Below are 18,795 nucleotides of genomic sequence, written 5' to 3' on the forward strand. Positions count from 1 at the left end.
AGAAGTGTGGTAGAAGTGCTTATCTAGGAACAGTTTTCACCTCTGGAAATTACTCTGAATTACTAGCTAAGAAAAAGCTTTGTCAGTGATCCTCGGCCATCAGCCTCATGTTTGTTTGCGTAGCCTGGAGCTGCTTGAGTCTAAGCCATGTCTGTGCTACTAGCTGCTCCATGTGGACCTGCGGCTGAGTCTTTTGATGATTGAAGCCGAAAAGTGACAGATAATGTTTGATTATTGATCCTCAACTCTGAGGATCAAAACAGTTGGCATTAGCTACTTCTGTTTCATATTTATTTATTGGACTTGACGCCCACGCCTCTGTGTGCACAGTGTTTTTCAGCACTGCTGCTGTGCTGGAGGGGGGCACTGAAACAGCCCAGTATTATCATAATCAATCACATTTACTGCATCAACTCTCAACAAAGCCGTTATGCTTTGGGCACCCAAATGGCTAGCAGCACCCTTGGTGATTTTAAATAAAATGCTCATATTTTTTGTGAACAAACACAATGTTGCTGCTTGATTTTGCAGTATAAATATATTAATACACTGATATGTGAGGCATTCAGGTGCACCTCTTTGGGTTGGCCAATATGACCATGCCTTGAGATGATATAAGTTTGTCAACCGGTACAGATTTTTCCATCGGTCGAACGGTCCAGCTTCAAACATTAAAAAAATATCTATTTGTGGCAGCAGATGTTTTAATCATGGTGGGATGTCAGCAACAAATAAATGTGTGGGAAACCCTGTCATAGAAATAAAGCAAATATCTGTGATTACAATTCCCCTAATACATTGATGCGGTCCCTCTTTTCAAGAGAATAGCTGACACCAATGCAGAGATGCAAATGCTGAGCAGGGTTGCAACGGTATGAGATTTTCACAGTACAATAGCCGTCTCAGAAAATATGGCGGTATCACAGTATTACAGAATTGTTATTATCAGTATGACCATTCAGTATGACCATTAAAGGAATGAAAACAAAAGGGTTAATTTTGGTAAATTAGTCAAGGCTTGAAACCATGTTTTAATGGAAAATACGTAAAGTGTCTTCCTTTCGAAAAGAACTAAAATAAAGGTGAGATTCTCTGTCCAGTAGCATGTATTTCAATAACAAAGATTAGCAAATGTACATGGTATGATCGTCAACGTTCATATCACGTTTTACCTTAAAAATGGCATAACGCTGCAATCCTAATGCTGAGACTCAAATCTAGAACAGTTCTTGCTCACACACTCTTAATGCTTCAGATTGCTGATTTGATGTTGCACAGCGTGTTCTTTAAATCTGCTAAGTTGTATTTAGCAATTAATTTCATGGTTATTTTTCATGATGCCGTTTTCCACTGACTAAATCTGGTTCTTTTGTCACACTGCCGTTTCAGTAGAAGACTTTTAGCATGGCTGTCTTCCGATTTTTCTTTGTGTCTTCCTTCATTTGTTCTGCTATTGGACCAGCCTGCCCCACATGCGCCAGCCCTCCACTCCCTCCTCTTTTCCGTCATAGTGTTAGGCACTAGTGCTGATTGAAAATAAGGCTCACTATGTGACTCTGTACTTGGGATGGATTTTTTTCCTCCCTTCCTTCACTTTTTGTTGAGAACTTGTTTGGCCACATACCTAAAATAGCTCTCTGACGTGTACAGTCCTGTTAAGGAATGTTACTGTGGCTGTCCAGAGTTCTCTGCGGCAGGAAGTTATGCAAACGTGCATTGCTGAGCACAGAGCCTTGTGATTAGGGTCCAGAAGGACTCAGTTCTTCAGCTTTTTTTTTTTTCCAGCCCAGGCTGGCTGGATACTGTATGGCCAACAAGGCCCCTTTTTTCTCGCAGCCTATGGTCTGTCTTGTGTAAATTTTCCTTCCTGAAAGGTGACGTTATATTTTTATTTTTTGAGCAGATGCTGGCTCTCAGGTTAGCCATGTGTATGCATCTAAACCTACCTTGTCATTAATTTCCTACATTCTGTCTACGTTGCTTTTGTTCTTCCCACCCGCCATTCTTTACCTCCCATTTCTGCTTTTCCCCTCCCATGTGCCTTTTTCCCTGCTTCAACTCATTCTGGTGGGCTGAGGGGGGGGGGGGTGGGGGGGTGGCCCTGACCTCCAGAAGCAGCAGCGGTACTTAAGAGGATTCCTCGCCTTGTCTGAGCTGCTGATTCACCATGTGTCATCATTGTTTTGCTCAGATGCAAAAAGGAATCCTCTGAATATTTAACAGAACATCATTCACAATACAGGAATGACAAGATTCTTGCTATAATAGCGAGCTCAGAGAATTGTCGCTTTTGTCAATGACATGTTAACAAGTGAAGTAAAGATCTTCATTATATATCTCATGGGTGGATCAGCTGGATTATTTCTCTACCATATGTATTTCTAACCTTTTGAAGAACTGTAGGCTAAGTGACCCGTAGCAAAGTGTCAGAAGACGCTCAGTTTTAACATCTGGCTCACACCCGCCAGAGGGAATGCATAACAGTATGTAGTGTTCAAGTGCTCATGTGTCTGACTTCTTTCAGACAGTCTGGATTATGGAAGATTAGATTAAATCTGGCCAGTAGCATTTATACTCCTGCCAAGCCAGAGACAATCTATCCTGCACGTTTGTTTGCATCTCTTTGAATTCTAATGTTGAAGCTGTCACATTATAATTCAAAATGGGTACTCATGCACGGCCCTTTTCAATTTTATATATCAACACCATCATTTTTTACCGTGTTTTCACATCTTACAGGGACAGTGCTTTTCAGGTTGTCATGAAAGACTTTCTAATGGAGTCAGTGGGTGTTGCAGCACTGTATTATGAAGTCACACATTTGACCTCACTGTACAGTTATTGTAAGGCAAAACCACTTTTTTGCACATTCAAAACATTAATATTGCATCAAACAACAATTTGCTATGAAAAGGTAAAGTGGAGTAATGGCATCCTGAGCAGCACGTTCATTCTTTGCATGTTGTAATCTGAGCTTCTCTGTTCTATGTTGTGGTAGTCAGTCTGGCTGCATTTGCATAGTAGTGCAGGTGCATTCCTCTGTTTGTATCGCACTAGCGTTGTTTTTTTTCTCAAGCGTAAAAAAAATGTTGCATCCCACTATCTATCCAGGAAAAAATCATTAGTAAAATGTGTGAGAACCATGTCTATCTACACACTGCCTTACTGCAAATAATAGCAAATAAACACAATAATCATGACCCATGGTGGCTCTGCTGTTCATGCTCTTAGCACCACTAGCTGCTAGCCGCTGATCAGCCACCTCCAATTGTAGATCCGTGTGCGGACAATCCTGGCCAAGACTTGCAATCATACATGTGCTCTGTATCCTGCTCATTTTCATACATTATAGAAAAGCTGTAGACCTGTGAAACTTTTTTTTTACAATGCACATTTCCTTTCTGGCTTCCAGGTTTTCCAGCATTATGGCTCATAAACGTGTTTCTGGTCAGCAGCTGGCCCAAGCCCACAGACATAATAAACTTTCTTAGAATGCATATGCTCTCATGTGCAGATGTACACTTTCATTTGTGACATAACATTGACAACAATAAAACTGCATATGTTTTCTTAGTTTTTTGGCAATTTGCTTTGTTATAGTAAGCAATGCTGCAGCCTCTAATGGAAACACAAATGTGTTCTTGAGATATTTGGCCTTTTTAGACATTTATTTTTTATTAAATCCTCACAAGCATTTCTAGACACACAGCATTCATTTTAGGGCTTTCTGCCAGCATTGCAGCAATAATTTTGTGAAATTAAATTGCCCTTAGTCAGTGCATTTAAAGTAGCATGAAATACATGTTTTGAGGTGCCTTTTTAACAAGCAACTGCCCTTCGAGATCCTTCAGTGGATCTACAATTAATCACTTTTAGAAACTCTTAATGTTTACAGTAGCACTGAAATCCGGATATTTGTAATAAGCTAATACCTTGCAGACATTATTATTGTAATCCAGTCTGCAAGTCTACTGCAGAGGAACTTTTTGAGGAAGTTTGTTAAAAGCTGTTCTTCAGAGACCAGCAGCATGACAGGTCACTGTATTTGCTTTTAGGTGTTGTATGTGATGTTGCTACAGTGGAAGACGGTGTATCTTTGCTTGCTTCTTCTTAACCCTTCTCCTCTCCCCTCAGGATGGCTTGGACGCGCTGGTGTATGACCTTGACTTCCCTGCCCTGAGGAAAAACAAGAGCATTGACAACTTTTTGAGTAGATGTAAGTAGCTCACATCTTGCTTTTTTCTCCATGTCCTCCTTTAACATTGATCTCTCCATGTCTTTCACTTGAATCGTTTGTGTTTGTAGGCCCTGTTACATATGGGTCTAAGCCTAGGCTCAGAAAAGAAGGCTGTTTTTGGGTCAGCGCCTCTATGTAGGCTTGGACACAATAGGTGTCTGCTGCTTAGTGTCCCCCAACAAAGGGGCTTTCATAAATGGCTGGTGACCCACATGATGCCGATGGTGATGGCTTCTCTTTTTCACTGTGCCCTCAGACTGGGGAACCCCATAATGAAAATACCAATCAAATGCAGACAGCGATGCTGAATCTTATTTTTCCATGACAGATCTAGTGTAACTGCCCGATTCTTTTACATTTCTAGGAAATGTAACAGTATTTATCCCAGAGCTTTTTCATGTAAACTCAGCAGTGTCTGAGGTGGTGGCAGAGCCTCAGTGTTATATCTTGGGAATATACGTCTTTAATTTCCTGAATTACATACAGACAAACACATAATTTAACTAAAAGACCTACAACTAAACTAAACAACAAATGTGTACTCCCACTCCCTCTGCTATAACTCAGCATATTCTCCCTCCTTTTGTGGCATGTTTTGTAGTTGTCACTTTTAATTTTCCTCCGTTTCTCAAGAAAACTTCTCCACTAAATAAACATTGCACTAAAATCTATTGAGATTCATGTCCAGCAGGGAAAATGGTTGCTGCTCTATTTACACTACGGTTGGTGGAAAATTGTATACAGCATAGTCTTGTGGTTTTCAGCATAGTCTCAATTTTTTAGTATCATTACAAGGACGCCAAGTATCTTAAGTAGTATCTTAAATTATATAAATTAAACTGATGGTAGCCTACTAGACTTTTGGTAGCCTAGTAGATTATTGAAATCAATTGCTTTTTCAGCCCATGACATACAATTTGCTGCAGTAAATATGATTGAAGTGTGATAAACAGTCACATGGATGTTGACAAAGCTTTCCTTTGGGGACAAAATTGGAGTTGAAAAACGGTTAAAAATTACAATATATGTTATCGCCACCCTGCCTATTGCAACATGTTAAGTGTTGCAGTAATATTGTTTTGTGACTTAAGGATCATGATAATATCATTTTGTGGAAAAGCAAGGCAGCTTTACTTGTATAGCACATTTCATACAACAGGGCAATTCAAATTGCTGTACTGAGCAATAAATAAAAAACATAATAAAAGGTACAGATTTACAATAAAAGAGTAAAAAGCACCATTAAAAATACCAAAAGTGCAGACAAGAGGTGCAAAGATAAAAACATTATTTAAAGTATCTTGGGGGGCCTCTGGTGATACCCACCCCTAATTTACACTGTAAATGTGATGCTGTGAAAGTGCACAGAATGTTGCATGTGATTTTTTCTAACTAGATCAGCAGCATTAATTCATTATACAGACAAATTTCCAATGATCATGTGTAATGTCTATGAAACTGTACTGACTTAAGTTCAGGTGGTTGCTAAATAAGCAGGGACAGCCTGCCTCCGTAAGCCATGACTGAGAGGAAAAGCAAAAGAGTTAAGGCTTTTTATCAGTTTGAGGGAAACAAAAAAATCACTGTTTCATATTTGATAATCACCCCAACCTACTGTAAACCCCTTGGCTAAAACTGCCATTAGGCATCTCCTCTATTACTCTTGGTACAGTACTTTTGTGTATAGCAGCCAAGTGTTGGAAATGCATTGATGGATGTAGACTAATGGACTAGCTGTCTCGCAAGACAGCTAGTCCCCAGTACCATGCATTGCCTGAAGGGCTCTTTCCTCTGAATCCTCTCCTCCATACATTGTGCTGTGCACCCCGATCACATCAGCTGATTTTTTTCACAGTGTGTATGCTGCCTGGGACCTACTGGAAATAATCTTCCCCACCCCCACACGCATGCAAATGCACACAGTGTATCTCTGTAACAGCAAATCCTATTTGCGCCTTTTCTAAACACGGTTTATATGTCTTTTTGATCCTCTGGGATTTTTTATGATCACAGTGGAAATGACTCACCCTTAAATGTTCTTATTCTAATAACTCGGCCTTGCTTTTTATTTTTAGATCTATTGAACTTGAGTGCCCCCGCATCCCCCTTTTCCACGAGTTCCAGTGCCAGTTGTGACCCATGTGAATTGAAAATTATCCCCCCTTGTTCAGCTATGACCAAATTTGGCTGAACAGTGAATACTATCTCCCCGTGGGGAGCTAGCATTGTTACATTAGGGAGAGGCCGACTCTCAGCAAGCAACAAACTTTCCCTGAAAAGAAGCTCTCAGCTGTGCAGAGGAGCATTGAGCTTTTTCTGATCTGTTTGCCAACAGGCTGAATGTTCCTATGAAAGCCAAACCTCTGCTACATGTCGACATTACGTGACACCTAAATGACGTTAGGTAATAAAAACAGGATAGCACTGAGCTTATCTTGTATACAAAATGCAACCACTGGAAACTTCATTTTAATCTCTCTGTCACTTTAAACTGGATCTACTTGAAGGATAAGACTCTTCTTAAAGGTCAATGCAAAAACTTAAGCTTCTGTAGCTTCTCTTTCCTATTAACATCTATCTTTATTTTATTTTTTTTTTCCAGACAAGGAAACCATAAGTAAAATTCGTGATCTACGCATGAAAGCAGATGACTATGAGGTGGTTAAAGTTATTGGCAGGGGAGCATTTGGAGAAGTGCAGTTGGTAAGAAGACATTTTGTGTGTGTATTTTTTAATAATGCTCTTTATATACCTTTAAGAAAGTTGTAGATGTATAAGTAATATAATCAATATTGTTTTTATTAGTTTCAAAACAATATGATATATATCTGGTGTTGCTCCCACAACGTTAGAATACGCCTAACTTCACTGTCACCTTGTCATCTTCTCCAGGTGAGACACAAAGCCACATCCAAGGTATACGCCATGAAGCTGCTGAGCAAGTTTGAGATGATCAAGAGGTCAGACTCTGCTTTCTTTTGGGAAGAGAGGGACATCATGGCTTTTGCAAACAGCTCATGGGTGGTGCAGGTATGATACCTAAAATCGATTTAACCTAGCATTATATAATGGACTGCAGGCCATATATGTGTAAACCCAGCCTTATGTGTGCCTGAAATTAAGTAGTAAGAGATTTGTTCATTTTTGACTGTCATTTTTTTCTCTTCTCTATTTTGCAGCTCTTTTTTGCATTCCAAGATGACCGCTACCTCTACATGGTGATGGAGTACATGCCGGGTGGCGACTTGGTTAACTTGATGAGCAACTATGACGTCCCGGAGAAGTGGGCCCGCTTTTACACCGCTGAAGTGGTGCTGGCTTTGGACGGGATCCACTCCATGGGCTTCATTCACAGGTAACAGCAGCGTCTCTTTTTTTCCTGCTTTCTCTATCTCTTTTGTGTTTTTCTGTTTGTGAGTTGACTCAAGTCAGACCACTTTGATGTGATTCTTTCTGATGGAAAACGCTGTAAGGTCCCCATATTTTCATGGTCTGTTGGAATTGCCAATGAAATCTTGACCAAGTCAATGTGTAAAATAATTTATCTTTTATGGTACTTGACTACTGTGTGATATGCAGAAGGATCTAGAAGGTGTGGTGGCAACTGCGGATCTGAGAGGGCTCTGTATTAAGCAGGAAGTTCAGGGTCAGAGCTTCTGTTTTTAGCATAAGTAACTGTAGGTGACACACTTTATTACTGCTTGTTTTTAATACTTTTGTCTGGAACACACTGCATGCATGAGCAGCGCGTGACGGAAACCTCGCTGAACTGCAACCGTTTCTCTAGATGTGCCGCGGCTGTAAGGCAACTGAGACCAGTGCTGCTCAGGCAGGCAATGTGGCTGCTCTGACTTGTTAATAGGGGCGCCTAAAAAATAACAACAGGTTCAGCGACGCTCACGCACTGCTCACGCAGGCAGTGTGTTTCAGGCGTTAGACTCAAAGCTAATGCTTTTCCTACATGACAGTGTCATACAGTACATCAGTCACCTCTACCTGTACATAAAACATATTGAAGAAATTAAAGTTAGTTGTAACTGCTGTCAGTGTTGTCTCATTTTTGTTCGTGTCGATTTAGCAGAGATTTAAATAGTCTATTAGAGTTGCTTCCTTTCTGTTCAGTTCTGAGACACTGGCTGATCTCGTAAAAATATCTTGGTTTCTTAGGGTAATCAATCTCTCTGTGCTGGACAGTGCCACATTTTATGAAATAAACTCTATACACAACAGCCCTTTTTCTTTTTAAAAAAAATGACTACTGATATATTCTACACTTTAAGCTATGTGCACAGCAGCTATGGTGGAAAAATTTATACCATGACATTCATATTAACTCCCTTGCTGTTTCCCATTAGCTCGCTGGAAGGTGTAGTGAAAGGAAATTTCTAGAAAACATAAATTCTGCTCCCTAAGGTCCCAGTGTCCTTCATACCCCATTACATCTCAACTAGTACTGCAGAACACTGCAGCACCTTCACACACTTCTGATTTGGAGAGCTATTTTTCCAAGAGGCACCCTCATGCAGCACTAACCTTAACTGCACGCACAAAGGGCTTTAGTTGTCTTATATACTTGATTTTGGTATATTGTTTGTGTGTTGTATATGTGTTTGATTTCACTGTTTTTGCCTCGTCAGGGACGTGAAGCCTGATAACATGTTGCTAGACAAAGCAGGCCACTTAAAACTGGCAGACTTTGGGACCTGCATGAAAATGAACAAGGTATCAAATTTAATTTTCTGTCACAAGAATGAAAGTTATCACCCCATAAACATGAATATTTTAAGTTTGAGATTTTGAGTAGCTTTCTAATTATTTAGCTCTCTGAAAAACATTTGCAAACAAGTATTGAAATTGTAATGATTTTTAAATGTTTTCTCTCTCTAGGATGGTATGGTACGATGTGACACAGCAGTGGGAACTCCAGACTACATTTCGCCCGAGGTACTGAAATCCCAAGGAGGAGATGGCTATTATGGCAGAGAGTGTGACTGGTGGTCAGTGGGAGTGTTCCTGTACGAAATGCTAGTTGGTGAGTTTCTGATTAAGTATTTCCTGTAAAGGTCAACGTTAACGTTACTTCACCTATCATAATTCTTAATAATAGTATGAAATTTATGTCCCAGAAGGGCAAAAGCCCTGGATGATTTTTTACCTTTCTCTCCAGTATAAAATACCAAGATGAGACTCTGAAGCTTTCCGGTATATTATTTTTTATGTACAGTGTGTATGGCCCTGTTTACACTTGGTATTAATATACGTCTTTGATGATTCGATTACAAGTGGAGAGCTCTTCGTCTGTCCCTTCACACCAGGCATTAGAGTCCACATGTGTCTGGAGTGACCACTTGTGATCACATCTCAGTTTCCTGCTCTATATGTAGATTACCACTAACATTTTTCCCCTTTTGCAAAGGCCAAATGTGTTCTTTTATTAACCAGTGGGGAGCAGCAATGCACATTTGTGCCTAGTCTGCTTGAGATTAATGGTGTAAATCATAAGTTACATCACAATACAATATCATGTTGATTCTTTGGACTGTGATACAATATTGGCTGTTTCACAAAGTCTATTGTGATATGATTTAAATTAAATTTAGGTGCCTGCAAGCGAAATGAGATGATATAAGTAAATATCCTCATTGTCTTTTTCTTTGCTGCTTGCTACTATTTTCCTGGAGCTTGGCCTCCAGCACTGTTTCAGTGATTAGGAAGGAGGTGCTCTTGGACGGAAATTGTGACACAAATGTGCAATGGGAATTTCAAAGTAAAGGCGTGACGTAAAAATGACAGTATATGGAGATGTTTTTTTATTTTTTAGTCGGTAATAGTAAATTGACATATTACTCAAGATCAATCTATCACTACTAGAAATTAAAAGAAGAAGTTGTTTGCAAAGATCTTGGTACACAGGCAAAATCAAAACAACTCAGACATGGTCTATTACTTTGCATCTTTCAGGCAAATAAAGTCTTGTTCCTCTTTTATTGTTGTGGCTGCTTCTTGGTGTTTTGCACTTTAAAACGATTCAGCTGGTGCACAAATGAGCGCATAGTTCCTTTAGTGTGGCCCAGGAGAAATGAGCATATACACTGCCGAAAGAATGGCCCTATGGAGCCCAGACCACCTCCAAATGTGGTCTGAGGAATCGGATCTCAGGACGCATTTAGCATGCACTGGGTGCATTCACACCTGTACTTAGAGCTAGCCACTAGCCCATGTTGACGCATGTTAACACCAGGCGTAAACAGGGCCTGTGTGCGATCCAGTTTGTTCTTACTGTTGACATATCAGTAACCATGGCTCTTGTTTGTCTTCTGTTATTACAGGCGACACTCCTTTCTATGCAGACTCCCTGGTGGGGACCTACAGCAAAATTATGAACCACAAGAACGCCCTGACCTTTCCTGACGACAGCGACATCTCCAATGACGCAAAGAATCTCATCTGTGCTTTCCTGACTGACAGGTTAGATAGTGGCATACTAAGCACTGGATTCTGAAGTGGGTCCTTATCATTACACCCTTTCCTTGTTTAGGCATTGATTGTTTCCCGGCTTAGAGGACCCTCAGTGGAAAGAATCTTGATTGACACATAATAACATTGTAGATCTGTGTAGCTATTGAAGAACTGCTTTTATTGGTGTTAATAACCCTTAGGGACTGTTTGGTGCATTATACACACTTCATTCTTCATTTTTTGATAATTTTGGCTGTGTTCATGCAAATGGAATGAATTTTGGCAAGATGGTGTATTTTTGTTTAATCTTAAGCCCCCCCCCCCCCCCCCCCTTTTTTTTTTTTTTTTTATACTGTATTTGACATATGGAGAAAATACATGCTATGTCCACTAGGTCCAATGTCACAATGTTGCTTTAAATCATTTACATATCCTAGGCTGTGATGATTACAAAAAATCCAATTAGCATGTAGTATATTGAAAATAACCCTTTTTTTGACAAAAAAACAGAAAATGAATGAATATTTAATATTTCTGATTTGGACTGATATTGGTTAAAAATAACACAATAAAAGTAGGAAAATAATATTAATGTGTATTATTTATTAAAGCTTAATTATAAATAGTGCATTTTATCAAAATCACACACATAAATGATCAAGAATCAAACTAAACATGTCCCCCCTGACCCCCACAGGGAAGTTCGACTTGGCCGTAACGGTGTGGATGAAATCAAGAGGCATCCTTTCTTCAAGAATGACCAGTGGACATGGCAGAACATCAGAGAGAGTAAGAACATTTTCACTGTTACTGGTTAATTTCACACCTCCCATGTCACTTGGCAGTCTGCTCACTGTTACTGCAACGATGTAGCCAGCGATCATGTTTTCCATTTGACCTACTACAGACAGTTGCAGGAAATTCTTGTAGACGAGCCATTCATTCAATATCCTTTCCAAGACTAAACGTGATTCCTGCTCAGAGGAATAATTGGCAGCACAGCGCTTTTTGAGGCCAACAACGGGGGAAGCAGTCCATCACAAATGTTAATGCGCCAGGATTGACACTGGAGCAGAGAGAGATTAGAAATGTAGGACCTAATCCAGGAGCTATAGTCAGTTCTTTAGTGGCTTTATATTTAATACTTTACTAGGCTGAAGTCAGCACTTTAGTGTTGGCCACCCCTGGCGTTACACTGGCAGACCAGCTCTGCGAGTTGGCTGCTCTCCCGTGTTTTAAAGAGGATTTTAGAAGAGATCCGTGATCCAGAAAAACTCTGCAGAGAAGTGAAACACTTGTTCTGTATCTTTTATATATCTGGAAGGTCGTCTTCTTCAGGATAGTTATGTCAGATACAAAAAGAAAAGATTAATGGAATATATTAGAAGCAGAAGAAAGTATTTCTACTGGTTGCCACGTTTTAAAATCTGCTAAAATGTTAATTGTGTTCTGGACAAAGTGGGGGAATACATAAGACCCTGATTTCGTGGAGGTATCTGGGAAAAGACCCTATCATGTTATTTTATTCTAGCAAACAATGTTGACTGCTGTTGTATTTTTTCTCAAGTCCTGTCCTGACATCATTTTTGTAGTTCTTAAAATTAAAATAAAAATCTGAACAGCAGGGAAAATTATACTGTGCCTGCCCTAATATATATATATATATATATATATATAAATAACTTCCAGTATCGTAACAGGTGCGGTTGTTCTTTTTTGCTAAAGAACACCCAAAAGAGAACAAGTGGGGTTAAATAGAGGCATACCACACCATGCAACATTACATGGCTATTTTCTTTTTTTTGTAGTCGCATTATTCAAAGACAATTATTTCGGGAGTGTCTTCTGAAATTGACTGTGCCTTTAACACACATTGGCTTAATGAACTGTGGTGGCCCTGTTTATCTTGTATCATCATGAATCTTCCATCTTTTCTGTGCAGCTGCTGCCCCAGTAGTGCCTGAGCTGAGTAGTGATGTTGACACCAGTAACTTTGACGACATTGAGGAGGATCGGGGAGAGGAGGAGACCTTCCCCATACCAAAGGCCTTTGTGGGCAACCAGCTGCCCTTCGTAGGCTTCACTTACTACAGCAGTCAGCAGTACGTCCTCTACGCTGTGTTCATTATCAATATGCCAAATTGTTCCTTTGACACTAAATTGTCTACATAATTGCACTTAAATGAAAATGCTGTATTTCAATAGTGGTTTATCTATGATAAGATTCATTCATCAGTTAGTATTTTATGTCTTAAGTAGAGCACTTCAACAGAGTGCACTGTATTCATGGTAGAAATCAGTTTGTCATAGTAGGCACAGTTTGAATGCTTTATTTCTGAGCAGATATCATAGATATATATAAGCTCTTTGCCTGTAAATGCTCAGATAATTTATATCACATATCATATATACTTAGTTCTGCCTGGAAATTGTGGTAGATGTTAGCTTTCACTGTTGACTTTTGTGATCGTTTCCTAAAAATAATACCTGTTTCCAGCCTTTTGCGCAGCGCCAGCACAAAATCCAGTGACAAACGTAGCAGCTCCACAAAGGAAGACAAGAGTCATGTAAGTAGATCACATTTTTTCTCGTAGTTAAAGATGCAGTATCTGCCATTTTTCCATTTCCTCTGATGACTTAAATTTCCCTTAATGCAGGTATCTGCAATATCTGTTAGTCCCTGCGAAAATCAAAGGTTGTTTATTGTGTGTTTCAGCTGGAGAACCTGCAGAAAAGGATCTACCAGCTGGAGGAGCAGCTCCACGGTGAAATGCAGCTGAAGGATGAGTTGGAGCAGAAATGCAGGTATGGAACAGAGCTTTTATTCATCTGCAAACGGGTAATGTAGCAGCTTAAGATGTGCTCAGACATAACACAATGTGAGTTTCCACCTTGCTCCTATGATTATGGCTGCTGGAGTGCCAGTCAAAGTACAGATATAAGACATTTAGCCACCTTTAGACAGTTTAGACATTTAGCCTCTAAAAAAGTAATTTTAAGAGCCATAGATAATTTATTATGTGTTACCCCCCCCCCTTGTTGCATATATATTTTTGTTTGTAATGACTATACCAGACTTGCAATACACATGAGATTTTAATTTTATAGAAAAACAACGCGGTTAAGTTTGTCTCTCAAATTCTGTTTCCTCAGGACGTCAAACACCAAGATCGACAAGATCATGAAAGAACTGGATGAAGAGGTTAAAGCAGACTCTTTTTCTCATCACATTTTTCTTATTAACAAAATATAAATGTGCAATGTTTGCTGCTTTAGTTGCAATTATATCATAAAATTTAACAGCATCCCCAGCTTCTATTTTGATAATACACTCAAAACCCTTGATACTAGAATTAAATGATATGGTTAAATAAATTACAGTTTAAAAGCAGGGGTTGGATTAAGGATCAGTTTCTTCCTGCCACATCACAGCTGCTCTGTTGTTCCTTGCCACAGGCAAACCTGAGGAAGAGCGCAGAGACCAGCATGTCTCTGCTGGAGAAGGACAAGATCATGCTGCAGCACAGATTCACCGAGTACCAAAGAAAAGCTGACCAGGATGCTGAGAAGAGACGCAATTTGGAGAATGAGGGTAAAGATAATGAGGTGCTGCTGACGTATGATTCAGACACTGTGCAATTAAACTATAATTGCAGAGTGATGTGCGGAAGCAGCCGGTATTTGAACATAGTTTTGTTGCATTTCAATGCCCTCATCTTCTCCGTATCACTTGATCTAGTCAAAGACATATGACCCGAATGGATTAGCTGTTTTCCTGGTTTGACCTTCATCCTGCTCACTGCTCACTACATACCGAGTTGACTGTTGGACCATGCACGTCTTTTTGACTTTCCCATTGATTTTCAACAGAAGACAGCACTTGGGGGCCGTACACATGCCGCATTTTCAAGTTTTTTTTGTCAATGCAGTGTACAGTGTACATTCAATGCAATGAAATGCATTATGCCCTGGCTCTCTCTCCAAACTTAACATCTATAGATAGTACAATAAATAAAGTACTTAATCTGAGAATAAAAATAACAGCAAATAATGAAAAACAATTGCAGCAACTAATTAAAACAGTAGCAGCTCAATAAAAAAAACAACAGTAGCATATAATGAAATACAAATAGTCCACATTCATTAAGTGCGTGTTCATTTCTATTGTGACATCATGTGATGATGAACAACCAATCAGAGCAGGCAGATATCTTTCCTTTTTTCTGTAAATATTAGTCTGATAAATTTGGAGGAGAAGTTGGATCATTTTAATGCACAGAATACTGATCTTTACATCTTTCCCACGAACAGTATTTCAGGCCTCATACATACCTATGAAACTCCTGGGAGAGGATCAGCTCTGCATTTAGGGTTTTTGTTAAGAGTGCTGTTATACAGTGTTGGTTATGGTTGGTTAACAACCTCAGATGCAACCTACCTCCACGCTCATGAAAGTTGGCACAGGAGTAGCAGGCAGTGCCTCATGTTTTCCAGGCGGTTAAAGACGCAGCATGTTTACGGCCCCTTAGTGGACCAACAAGTATTGAGATGTTAGAGATTTCAAGACTTGATATGCTGTGCATGTATTTAAAAAAAATATCAGGAAACTGGACATGGGATGTTGTTTGAATTTGATAAAGAAGTTTAAATAAAGCCTAGTCTAATTCATTTCCCATCTGTTTTTTTTTCTTTCAGTGTCAACTTTAAAAGAGCAGCTTGAAGATATGAGAAAGATCAGCCAGAACTCTCAGGCCTCAAATGACAAGATCGTCCAGCTGCAGAATCAGGTACACAGTATACTCATGCACACATAGTCTTGATGAATGCAGGACAATGCAGTACACTGATCTTTTCTGTTTTGATTGGCAGATTGAAGAGGCCAACGACCTTCTGCGCGCAGAGTCGGACACAGCAGCGAGACTGAGGAAGAGCCACACAGAGATGGCCAAGTCAATGAGCCAGTTGGAGAGCTTGAACCGCGAGTTGCAGGAGAGGAGTCGTGCAGTGGAAGGGGAGAAGGCGCAGCTGGAGAAGGAGCTCCTGCTGCTTCAGAGTACTCTGGACTCAGAGAGGAGGAACTACAGTCTGGGCTCGGAAGAGATCAGGGAGCTGCAAGGTGACCCACTGACACAAATATGGGGACACTGACAAATGCACATCCAACATTAGGGTATCTGCAGGTCCCTATCAAGTCTTACAGTCAGTTATAAAAACGTTAGGCTGTAGAAGTCAATAAATAATCTTAGAGTTGAATTTGAATTTTATGTAATTTAATTGGTCCATCTTTTAATTTCTATTTGTCTAAACAAGTCAAGCTCTTCTGCATGAAAGTCCACATCTCTGATGTTACAAAACTTTAAGTCTACCAGTGAACTTATTGCTGCCTTTTTACGTAATACTTGCATTTACTGGTTGATTAACCTAACTCACTCTAATAACCACATTTCTAAATAAAACCTACCTCTGCACGAGACACCTAAACACTTACCTTTGGATGCTTGAATAAGAAAAAGATCATTTGTACAACAGTCAGTTCTGAATGTGGTTAAAAATTGTCTAAACAACTATTGCAGCATAACAAAATCGCAGTTTACATGTTCATACTTTTTGAATCTGACTTGATGTTTATCACATCAGAGTTAAAATTACATATGTAAAGTACAAGAAAAAAAGAGAAATTTGAACATATTAAAACATGTCAGTGTGGGCCCAGAGAACTCTTTTTGACTCTCATTGAGGCATTTCAAACAGCTGCAGAAATCCCACGCAACAGAAGCCATCCCTCACTCTCCCTCTGATGTCGGACATGCTCAAGCAACGACAACGCCCACAGCAGTCAAATCAGTCTCTGATTTATCTGTCAGCTGGTTATCTTTTAATGGAAACAGGCTTCTGAAGGGCATAGAATTAGTGGGAAAGGAGGAATATTGAAGTCATTTTTGAAAGTCAAAACTATGTCAAACAATTATATGGTACTTTTTTGTGGCGAAAGAAAAACAAAGGTTTTGCAATGAATATTAGGGCTGGGTATCATTTGGGTTCTTCGATATTGGTGCCTGAACCAAAACTTAAAAACAAAACAAACAAAAAAGAAAACAGAAAACGTTTGTGCCCGATCAGCACTCAGTTTCTGTACCTACTCTTCATGAAAATGCCAGCTTTATAAAAGCATCATGAAAGTGACTATTTGTCTTTATTTTCTGTTTTCAGCGAGGATGGCAGGGATGCAAGAGGACAACAAAAACCTGAAGCACAGCCTCTCCAAAGTGGAGGCAGAACGAAAACAGGCCCAGGAAAAGAGCAATAACCTGGAGAAGGTATACACATAAAGTATTAGTAGTTATTTTTCACACACATTAGTGCTTCCACCCTTGAGAATTTTAGGAATTGCTGTTATTTTTTTTATATTTCTAGCTAGATGAATGTGTGTTCAGCTTGTCTTCATGGTGTTTGCTCCGTCATTACTTTTACCAACAGGAAAAGAACAACCTAGAGATCGACCTGAACTACAAACTGAAGACTTTGCAGCAGCGTCTGGAGCAGGAGCAGACTGAGCACAGGGTGACACGGGCACAGCTCACTGACAAATATGAGTCGATTGAAGAAGCCAAATCAGCCGCCATGAATGGTATGCCAGTCGTATGTCAGAGCACGTCCTGCATCACTTTTTTTTTCTTTGCTTGTTCTACTTGTTTTTTTTGTCCCTTTGAATCCTACTTGAACTTCTCATTATTTTTTCATTATTTCTTCTCATTAACTTATTTTCATCTTTCCGACCTCACTACCCTTTCCTGTTTCATCGTACAATCTGATCAGACTCACCTGCAGGGAATGATTGGGTGGGAGGAATTCAAGGAGTGTAATCCAGGCAGCATGTCAGGGCAATGCCTTATTGCATATTAAAGCGGGGCGCTAAAGCAGTTCTTTTTTTTTTTGCCAATAGAATGATGATCTGTCAAGGTGATTTCTTGCCTTGTAGATGCTGAAAAAGGCAAATTTGTCCCATGATGAAGTTCACTTAGTAATAATAATTAAAGTCCATCATTGTGCATATTATTAGATTTTGTTAAAAGCCTTTCTTTTTCATGTGGACCTCATGCCAGCATGCATTCAAACATTACATTTCCCGCTCTTAAAACACAGTGTTTACAGCGGCTTACAGAAAATTAGTCCAGTTGTAACAAATCTAGCTCAGAGAGTGCTCTTTGTGATAGAAAATAGTGAAAAAAATGACAAAATGCACATTAGCTTCTGATAATCAAATTTTGTGTTGATCCAGTTCTGTCACATTCGTTCTGCTGAGATATTGGACAGATGGATTGTTCAGTGTAGATTCGGGGTAACCATGTTGATAATCTGTCAGTTGGCTATAAACCAAGGAATTGACTGCGTTTTCTGTCACTCTAGCTGTTCAGCAGAAGATGTCTGAGGAGAATGGAGCGAGGATGCGAGCTGAGAGCCGGGTAGTGGAGGTTGAGAAGCAGTGCTCGATGTTAGAATTTGACCTCAAGCAATCTGTGCAGAAGATGGAGCAGCTGATGAAGCAGAAAGAAAGGCTGGAAGATGAGGTTCGTAATTCCTCTCACTTTTGCACTCCCTTTAAAAGTCTCTTATTGTAAAGTATTTAAACTGTTGCACCTTAAGCAAACTGGTTTGAATTCCTTCAAAAATGGGGGGAAAAGGCAATGAGAAACAGAGTGTGTTTATTTTAACATTAAAGCATGTAGAAACCACAAGTACAATTAAAAAATCTGAAAAGGAGCTTAATATGGGACCTTTAATATTCAGCTACGTCAAAAAAAAAGATACCTTTTGTGTACAGCGTTTGTGTGCCTTGTATGGGTAAAATCTCACCTCTCTTATGTCGTCCTAATCCAGGTGAAGAATCTGAGGATACAGGGAGAGCAGGAGTCAAGCAAACGTATCCAGTCTCAGAACGACCTGAAGAGCCGCACGCAGGAGGTTGACCGTCTCAGGTGTTCGGAGAAGCAGCTCAAACAGGAGATCAACACAGCACTAGAGAGTAAACGCTCGCTGGAGTTCCAGCTGGCGCAGCTGACCAAGTGAGTGACCTTGCCGCATTACAAATTAAAATCCAT

At 39.8% G+C, this 18,795-nt stretch overlaps 1 protein-coding gene across 2 annotated transcripts in view; it reads left to right on the plus strand.

Moving 5' to 3' along the window:
- rock1 (Rho-associated, coiled-coil containing protein kinase 1) overlaps nt 1-18,795 on the plus strand; it is a 40,554-nt gene that overhangs the window by 10,673 nt on the left and 11,086 nt on the right. For both annotated transcript variants that reach the window (XM_042497112.1, XM_042497114.1), the window contains exons 2-20: nt 4,135-4,216; nt 6,840-6,940; nt 7,130-7,267; nt 7,417-7,592; nt 8,875-8,959; nt 9,125-9,269; nt 10,567-10,705; nt 11,394-11,485; nt 12,639-12,798; nt 13,194-13,263; nt 13,413-13,501; nt 13,850-13,898; nt 14,153-14,288; nt 15,392-15,483; nt 15,566-15,812; nt 16,907-17,013; nt 17,174-17,324; nt 18,104-18,264; nt 18,575-18,759. In XM_042497112.1, coding sequence (XP_042353046.1) covers nt 4,135-4,216; nt 6,840-6,940; nt 7,130-7,267; nt 7,417-7,592; nt 8,875-8,959; nt 9,125-9,269; nt 10,567-10,705; nt 11,394-11,485; nt 12,639-12,798; nt 13,194-13,263; nt 13,413-13,501; nt 13,850-13,898; nt 14,153-14,288; nt 15,392-15,483; nt 15,566-15,812; nt 16,907-17,013; nt 17,174-17,324; nt 18,104-18,264; nt 18,575-18,759 — 2,405 coding nt within the window. The remainder of the gene's footprint in view (nt 1-4,134; nt 4,217-6,839; nt 6,941-7,129; nt 7,268-7,416; nt 7,593-8,874; nt 8,960-9,124; nt 9,270-10,566; nt 10,706-11,393; nt 11,486-12,638; nt 12,799-13,193; nt 13,264-13,412; nt 13,502-13,849; nt 13,899-14,152; nt 14,289-15,391; nt 15,484-15,565; nt 15,813-16,906; nt 17,014-17,173; nt 17,325-18,103; nt 18,265-18,574; nt 18,760-18,795) is intronic.

Source organism: Plectropomus leopardus, chromosome 12, assembly GCF_008729295.1.
Source record: "Plectropomus leopardus isolate mb chromosome 12, YSFRI_Pleo_2.0, whole genome shotgun sequence".
Taxonomy (NCBI): domain Eukaryota; kingdom Metazoa; phylum Chordata; class Actinopteri; order Perciformes; family Serranidae; genus Plectropomus; species Plectropomus leopardus.